This window comes from Rhea americana, unplaced genomic scaffold (genome assembly GCF_003343005.1).
Source record: "Rhea americana isolate MKP2758 unplaced genomic scaffold, rheAme1 scaffold_701, whole genome shotgun sequence".
NCBI lineage: Eukaryota > Metazoa > Chordata > Aves > Rheiformes > Rheidae > Rhea > Rhea americana.
In genome coordinates, this window is record NW_028186870.1 from 1 (window position 1) to 8,004 (window position 8,004).

The following is an 8,004-nucleotide window of genomic DNA, read 5'->3' on the forward strand; positions in this document are numbered from 1 at the left end:
GGCCGGTACGGGGGGGGCCGGGGCGGCCGGGGGGGGGCGGGGGCGCTCGCCCCCCCTCAGCCCCTCTCCCCCCGCTGCAGGCGTCCTACCCGATATCGAGGCCTTCTTCAGCATCGGGGACGGCAGCTCGGGGCTCCTGCAGACAGGTACGTGGGGCACGCGGGGGGGGCTCCTGGCCCCACACGCGGGGGCTCAGCCCCACGCCTGCCCGTCCAGCCCCCGTGGTCTCAGGGCCAGACGTGGCACGGAGCGGGTGGGGCGGCCGTGTGGCTTGCAGCCGCCTCCTGTGGGTCTGGGGCGGGGGGGTCGCAGCCCCCACCTGCCGTGGGGCAGGCTGACCCCCCCCCCGCAGTGTTCATCAGCAGCTACATGGTGCTGGCGCCCGTCTTCGGGTACCTGGGGGACCGGCACAGCCGCAAGCGCCTGCTCTGCCTCGGCATCGCCCTCTGGTCCGCCGTCACCCTGGCCAGCAGCTTCGTCCCCCGCGAGGTTCGGGGCGCCGGGGGGCGGCCGGGGTGCTGCTGCCATGGGGCTTTGTGCGCGTGGGGTGCAGGGCTGCGGTGGCCATGGGGCGGCCGTGGATGTCATCTATGGGTGGTGTCCGTGGGGGGTGCATCCGTGGGGCAGCCATGGGTGGTATCTGGGGGGCGTCCCTGGGGTGTCAGCGACGGGCATCCCCGGGGTGTCTGTGGGTGCTGTCCCTGGGGCGTCCGTGGGGCGTCACTGGACCCCCGCGGGCGCCGGGGGTCCGGTGCCGTGGCCGGAGGCCCACGGGTGCTGTCCCGCTCCCCACAGCGTTTCTGGGCGCTGCTCGTGGCACGGGCTCTGGTGGGGGTGGGCGAAGCCAGCTACTCCACGGTGGCYCCCACCCTCATCGCTGACCTCTTTGCCGGTGCCGGTCGCAGCCGCATGTTGGGCTGCTTCTACCTCGCCGTGCCCCTCGGCAGGTACGGGGGACAGAGGGGGACGGGGGGACAGGGGGGGACGGGGGGGACACAGGCTGCTTCTACCTCACCGTGCTCCTCGGCCGGGGATGTGGCAACAGAGAAGAAAATGGGATGTGCTCTTTGACAGGGACATGGGGACGGAGGGGGACACAGGCGATCCCCCTTGGAGGGGACGGAGGGGGACACAGGCTGTGCCCCTTGGTGGGGCCGTGGGGACGGAGGGGGGACACAGGCCGTGCCCCATGGTGGGGACGGAGGGGGAGGTGGGCTGTGCCCCTTGGTGGGGCCGGGGGCTGGTGGTGGCCCTGGCTCTGGCTCAGGTGCCCCCACGACCTCCCCACAGCGGCCTGGGATACATCGCGGGTGCCAAGGTGAAGGAGGCCGCGGCTGACTGGCACTGGGCGCTGCGGGTGAGTGGGGGCCTGGAGCCCGGGTGGCCCCAGCCCCTCCCCTGTCCCCGGCCCCAGCAGGGACCGCGGCGGGGCTCCCTCCCTGTCCCCGCTGGCCTCCCTGGTGCCCACCCCCACCGGCCACCCCAAGCGGTCCCAGTGCCCGTCCCACTGGCGACCCTGGGCCATCCTGGTCCCCATCGCCGTCCCCGTCCCTGTTGGCGACCACGGAGCGTCCCGGTCTCCATCCTGGGTGCCATCCGCATCCCCGCTGGTGACTGCGGGTTCCCCGCTCCCCGTCCGCACAGGTGACGCCGGGGCTGGGCGTGGTGGCCGTGCTGCTGCTGTTCGTGGTGGTGAAGGAGCCGCCRCGGGGGGCCGTGGAGAGGCCCCTGGACGCCCCCCTGCACTACACGTCGTGGGCCACTGACCTGCGGGCTCTGGCCACCAAGTGAGTGCACGTGGGGCACTGGGGACGCGGGGCAGAGAGGGACGGATGGGGGATGTGGGACCGGGCGTGGGGCGAGGTGAAGGGTGGAGAGGTGGGGCACTGGGGAGGGGGYGCGGAGGATGCGGGTAAGATGGGGAGGAGCCGTGATGCTGCGGCCCACGGGGTGCCGCGTGGCCCCGAGGTGACGCTGCCCCCCCAGCCGCAGCTTCGTGCTGTCCACTCTGGGCTTCACGGCGGTGGCCTTCGTGACGGGGGCGCTGGCGCTGTGGGCGCCCGCCTTCCTCTACCGCTCGCGCCTGGCCAGCGGCGCCCGGGAGCCCTGTCCTGAGCCCCGGGGCTGCCACGCTGACGAGAGGTGGGACGGGGACGAGGGGACGGGACGTGGGAAGGATGGGGACTCGGAGCCAACAAGGACAAGGGGATGGGATCTGGGAGAGATGGGGATGGGGAGCCGAGGGGGACGAGGGACGGGACGTGGGAGGGATGGGGACAGGGAGCCGAGGGGGACGAGGGGATGCGATGCGAGGAGGGATGGGGATGGGGAGCCGAGGGGGACGAGGGACGGGATGCCAGGAGGGATGGGGACATGGAGCTGAGAGGGACAAGGGGATGGGACGTGGGAGGGATGGGGACGGGGAGCCGAGGGGGACGAGGGACGGGATGCCAGGAGGGATGGGGACATGGAGCTGAGAGGGACAAGGGGATGGGACGTGGGAGGGATGGGGACAGGGAGCCGAGGGACGGGATGCCAGGAGGGATGGGGATGCCAGCGGTCAAGGAGGGAGCAGGGGGACATAGCGGGAGGACAGGGACCGGGATCTGCTGGGGGGACAGGAACGAGGGAGGCGGGCACAGGGAGCGGGCGGGGACGTCCCGRAAGGAAGGGACAGGGCTGGGGACAGGCGGGAGCAGGCCATGCCTGCTGCCCCCATCCCCCTGCCCCAGTCCTGCCCCCTCCCCCTCCCCVCAGCCTGATTTTTGGGGTGCTGACGTGCGTGACGGGGGTGCTGGGCGTGGGGGCCGGCGTGGAGCTGTCGCGACGCCTGCGCCCCATCACCCCCCGCGCCGACCCCCTGCTCTGCGCCGCGGGGCTGCTGGGCTCAGCCCCCTTCCTCTTCCTCGCCGTGGTCTGTGCCCGCGCCACCGTGCTGCTCACCTACGTGAGTGCGGGGGGAGGTGGGGGGCCAGCGCCAGGGCCGCGCCGCGCCTGACGCCTCCACCCGCCTCGCACAGGTCTTCATCTTCATCGGGGAAACGCTGCTGTCCCTCAACTGGGCCATCGTGGCCGACATCCTGCTGGTGAGCGCGGGGATGGGGACGGGCCGCGGGCGTCCCGCCCTGGCAGCGGCGTGGTGTCCCCTGGCGCCCCCCGCACGCGGTCCCCCAAAGCGGCRGCCCGCGGCCCCGCTGTGCCCCCGAGCCCCAGTACGCGGTGACGCGTGTCGTGTCCCCCCAGCGGTGACGCGTGTCCCCACTGCCCCCAGTACGTGGTGGTGCCGACGCGGCGGTCGACGGCCGAGGCCCTGCAGATCGTCGTCTCTCACCTGCTGGGCGACGCCGGGAGCCCCTACCTCATCGGCGTGGTGAGCACTGGCGCGGAGACAGGGTGCTGGGGGCACCGGGGCATGGCGCTGGGACGGGGCGCTGGGAGCACTGGGGTGTGGTGCTGGGGGTGCTGGGGCGTGGCACTGGGGGCACCGGGACGCAGCGCTGGGACGGGGCACTAGGGGCGCTGGGGCGTGGTGCTGGGAGTACTGGGGCATGGCACTGGGACGGGGCGCTGGGAGCACTGGGACGTTGCATTGGGGGTGCTGGGACAGGATGCTGGGAGCACTGGGGCATGGTGCTGGAGGCACTGGGATGTGGCGCTGGGGGTGCCGGGCCCCGCCGGCGCTGAGCAGCCCTCGGCCCCCCCAGCTCAGCGACCGGCTGCGCCGCGGGGCCCCCGACTCGCTGCTGGCAGCCGCCCGGGCGCTGGAGCACGCGCTGCTGCTCTGCGCCTTCGCCGGCGCCCTGGGCGGAGGCTTCTTCCTCGCCACTGCGCTCTTCCTCGAGGGCGACCGCCGCCGCGCACAGCTCGATGCACAGCGTAAGCGGGGCCCTTCCCTGGCTTGGCCCGGCGGCCCCCGCGGCCCCGGCTGGGTCCCCGCGGCCCCCCCCCGCCGCCCCCAGCATCGCCGCATGCCCCAACACCGCATCCGCTCTGTCCCCAGGGACGCTGCCTGCGGAGGATGGCGATGACGGGGAGATCGTGGTGCCGCAGCGCGGCCGCCCCGCCAAGGTGCCCGTGTCCAGCGTCCTCATCTGAGCCGTGGCGGGGACGGCGCGGGACCGGTTTCTACTCCATTAAACCGTTTTTACGTCTCTCCCGGCTCCGCACGGCCATCCCGCACGCCGCCGCGCGACGCCGTCACGTGGGCGTGCACCTCCCCGCCCGGCCTCGCACCAGCGCTTGCCTGGCCTCGCGCGGCCGTGCTCCCCCTCCCCGCGCCTCCCCCCCATTTCCTGCCCCACGGCGGGCTGCCCGCAGCTTCCTGGAGGGGGTGGGGGCCCCGCGCGTGCCAGGGCGACGGGGCCCCAGGCAGCACTGGGAGGAGGCAGAGCCGGACGTCGCCAGGGCCCAGGTAGGCGCCGGGCCGGGGGGTCGGGGGGGCTGGGGTCCTCGCGCCCCAGCCTCGCGCGGACACGTGGGCGCCACTGGCGAGGCCCCAGCCAGGGCACCAGGTTTCCGTCGGGCAGCGACATTTTGGGGGGGGGGACTCGGGGGTCTGTCTAGCTTCCCCACGTTGCCACTGGCTCCTTCGTCCCCCTGCGGCCCCTGCTCCCCAGGCTCTCCTGGGTGGTGGCGGRGGGGACGAGCTGCTCCCCGTCCCATGGCACGGCCCTGCTCCGTGCTGGCTCGGTACTATGGCCGCTCTTCCTGTCGAGCTGCTGCGGGCCCTGGGCGAGGGCTGTGGCCCCTCTCCTCCCCGTGTCCGCTGGGACGGGGCGCCCCGATGCCTCTGTTCCCTCCTGGAAGGCGAGGCCGCAGGGCTGCGGGCTGAGACACCCAACTGCACTGCCAGAGCACAAGAGGCCGGAGCACCCCGACACCCAGCTTCCCGAGCTCGGGGTGCTGCATGCCGGGATGCCGAGCTCCTTAACATGGGCCGCAGCACCGCCTGCCTGCTTTCCCTAGGGATATGGGAGCCACCGATGCTCGTGTCCCCGGGCGCGGGGCGCGGGAGCTGCCAACGCTCCTGTCTCCGAATGTGGGGTGCGGGAACAGCCAATGCTCGTGTCCCTAGACATGGGCTGCGGAGCCACCGATATTTGTGTCCCCCAATGTGGGGTGTGGGAGCCACCAACAYTTGTGTCCCCAAATGTGGGGCGTGGGAACAGCCAATGCTTGTCTCCCCAAATGTGGGGCGCAGGAGCCACCAGCACTTGTGTCCCTGCGCGCAAGAACAGCCAATGGTTTTGTGTCCCTGAACATGGGCCGTGGAGCCACCGATGCTCCCGTCCCCAAACATGGGGCCGTGGAGCCACCAATGCTCACGTCCCCGAATGTGGGATACGGGAACAGCTGATGCTCRTGTCCCCGAATGTGGGGCGCGGGAGCCCCCGAAGTTCACATTCCACAAACGTAGGGCGCGGGAGCCGCCAACGCTCAAGTCCCTGAATGTGAGGCGCAGGAACAGCTAATGCTCGTGTTCCTGAACATGGGGCACGGGAGCCCCCCATGCTCATGTTCCCAGACGTGGGGAACGGGAGCCCCTGATGCTCATGTTCCCAAACGTGGGGGGTGGGAGTCCCGATGCTCGTGTCCCTGAACGTGGCCCAGCACGGGTTCCCTAACATGAGGTGCTGGTGCTTCCCAACACCGCGTTCCTGAACGCAGCAGAAAGCAACACTCGGATGTCCAAGTTTCCAGGCGCTGGAGGCCCCCGGCGCTGGGCCTCTGCCCTGCTCTGGGGGCTGCATCCTGCGAGGGTGCTGACGGCTCCGCAGCTGGGCCGGGGGTGGAAACCGCAGCAGCAGCAGGAGCCGCGCAGCACCCGCCTCCGGCACCCACAGAGCCGCCGGCCGCGTGCCCCGCCGGGAGCTGGGGCACCCTGCCGCGACCCGCAGGCTCCCTCCCGTCTCCCGAGGGAGCCGCGAGTCCCTGTCCTCGCCCGCAGCGCCCGGGGACCGGCCTCCGGCTGCCCCGACTGTCCCCGCAGGCCTCATGGACGCGCCATGGCCCGAGGGGCTGCTCTGGGGCCTCCTCCTCCTCGTCCCCACCGCGCTGCTGGCTGCCCTCTGCGCCCGCTGCCGAGACCCCCGCGGTGAGTGGGGTGGGCCCCATGCTGGGGGGCGGGGGGGGGGGTGCTGGGGACCCCGTCTCACTCTGCTGCTCTTCCCCCCCCCCAGGCCACAGCGCCCAGATCGACAACTATGAGTACAAGTGAGTGTCGGGGGCGGTGGGGGAGCACAGGGCCCCAGGAGTGGGGTCCCAGGGGCTCTAACCACGTGTGCTGCCCCCAGGCCCCCACCCTGTGAGCCCCACAACAGCTTCATGCTGCTGACGCGGCCCAGGTGTGAGTATCTGCCCCTCTCTGGGCCTGTCCCTCTGCCACAGTGTCACCATTCCTAGTGCTACATCCCTGTGCATCCACCTCCCTCCCCATCCCCGCGTGTCCCCAGTGCCACATCCTTGTGCATCCGCCTCCCTCCCCATCCCTGTGCATCCCTAGTGCCACATCCCTGTGCATCTGACTCTGTCCCCATCCCCGTGTGTCCCCAGTGCCACATCCCCGTGTGTCCACCTCCCTCCCCACGCCCAGTGCCGCATCCTTGTGCATCCGCCTCCCTCCCCATCCCCGTGCATCCCTAGTGGCATGTACCTGTGCATCTGCCTCACTCACCCCACAGTGTCCCCATCCCTGTGCATCCCTATCCATCTCCATCCGTTATTCCGCAGCATCCAGCTCCCTAACCTTACGATCTCTCCATTCCCTAAAGCATCCTTGTTCCTGACTCTATGGCATCCCTGGTCCTCACCCCACAGTGTGCCTGTCTCCATCTCGCATACCACAGCATCCTCATCCCACAGCCCTACAGCAGTCCCGTCCCTTTGCGTCCCCATCTGCCGCCCTTCAACATCCCCGTCCCCACAGTGTCTCTGTCCTTCACCTTGCAGTGTCTCCAACCCTATGGCATTGCCATCCCTCACCCCATTACGTCTCTTCCCCCCCAGGCCCCTCTCGCACTCCGATCAAGCAGCAGAAGGTGCCCTCAGCAGAGCCGTTCCTGTCCATCCCGTGAGTGTCGGGGACAGGGGTGATACGTCCCTGTGTGCAACGGGGGATGGGGACGTAGCCTGACCCCTCTCTCCCCCCCCCAGGCGGTCCCCACAAGCCCCTCAGAGCCGCAAGGTCTCCTTCACCCGCCCAGAACCGGACAACGGCAAGTGCAGGGTCCTGGGGGTGTGGGGACGCGGTGACATCCTTGCCTTAGTGCTCCCAGCAGTGACCTGGAGTTCGGGGGCGGGGGGGGGACATGGTGACACCCCTGCTGCAGCATCACAGTGGGACACCGGGGTGCCTGGGATGGTGTTGAGGATGCAGGGAGGTCCCTGTCCCAGTGTGCATGTGGGGAGGGGACAAAGGGTCTCTGGAAAGATGACAACAGTGACATCCCTGTCCCAGCACCACTGTGGGACATACAGGTCCSCGGGGGTGGGAAGGGACACCGTGAAGTCCCTGTGCTGGTGTCCCAAGGTGGTGGACAAGGTGAGGTCCCCATGCCTGTGTCACTGTGGGCTGTGTGGCCACCCTGTGGGGACACAGTGCGTGCCTCGCCGCTGGCAGCACTGATGTCCCCGTGTGTCCCCAGACAGCGTGCCCAGCTACGAGAACGAGGGCGAGGCAGGCGGCCATCCCCGGGTGGCCTGGCCACGCGCCCCGGCCCCGGCCCCCCCGGCGGCCCCCGAGAGCGAGGACGACTACAACAACGAGCTCTACGCCACCGGCTACGTGTGGGTGCCGCTGCCGCGGGCGCCGGGGGCTGTCCCCGACGTCCCCGGCCCTAACGGCCCCCTGTCCTTCCCCTCCCAGGGAGGTGCTCCCGGACGGCGCGGCCCAGCCCAGTCCACCCCAGCAACCCCAGGCCAGGGACAGCGGCTCCTCGGGTGAGCCCGGCACCCTGTCCCCCTCCTCGTCCCCCCGTCCCGTCCCTGTCCCCATCCCCAGCGACC

The 8,004-nt window shown here is 71.1% G+C and overlaps 2 protein-coding genes across 5 annotated transcripts in view; both read left to right on the forward strand.

The window, feature by feature from the left end:
* Nucleotides 1-60: 60 nt before the first annotated feature.
* SPNS1 (SPNS lysolipid transporter 1, lysophospholipid) lies at nt 61-4,153 on the forward strand (the record flags this gene model as incomplete). The annotated part of the gene is made up of 11 exons (XM_085321719.1): nt 61-146; nt 353-489; nt 796-947; nt 1,291-1,357; nt 1,645-1,787; nt 1,987-2,142; nt 2,758-2,947; nt 3,021-3,086; nt 3,272-3,370; nt 3,705-3,876; nt 4,001-4,153. Coding segments are annotated over 11 exons (1,363 nt in total), but the record flags the coding sequence as incomplete, so codon positions are not given.
* A 236-nt stretch (nt 4,154-4,389) lies between these two features.
* LOC146586192 (linker for activation of T-cells family member 1-like) overlaps nt 4,390-8,004 on the forward strand; it is a 7,265-nt gene continuing 3,650 nt past the window's right edge. For 2 of the 4 annotated variants that reach the window (XM_085321715.1, XM_085321714.1), the window contains exons 1-7: nt 4,418-6,094; nt 6,180-6,213; nt 6,294-6,346; nt 7,006-7,069; nt 7,153-7,218; nt 7,648-7,785; nt 7,865-7,938. In XM_085321715.1, coding sequence (XP_085177841.1) covers nt 5,995-6,094; nt 6,180-6,213; nt 6,294-6,346; nt 7,006-7,069; nt 7,153-7,218; nt 7,648-7,785; nt 7,865-7,938 — 529 coding nt within the window. In that variant the 5' untranslated portion in view covers nt 4,418-5,994. The other 2 variants (XM_085321713.1, XM_085321716.1) reach the window with 2 other exon arrangements.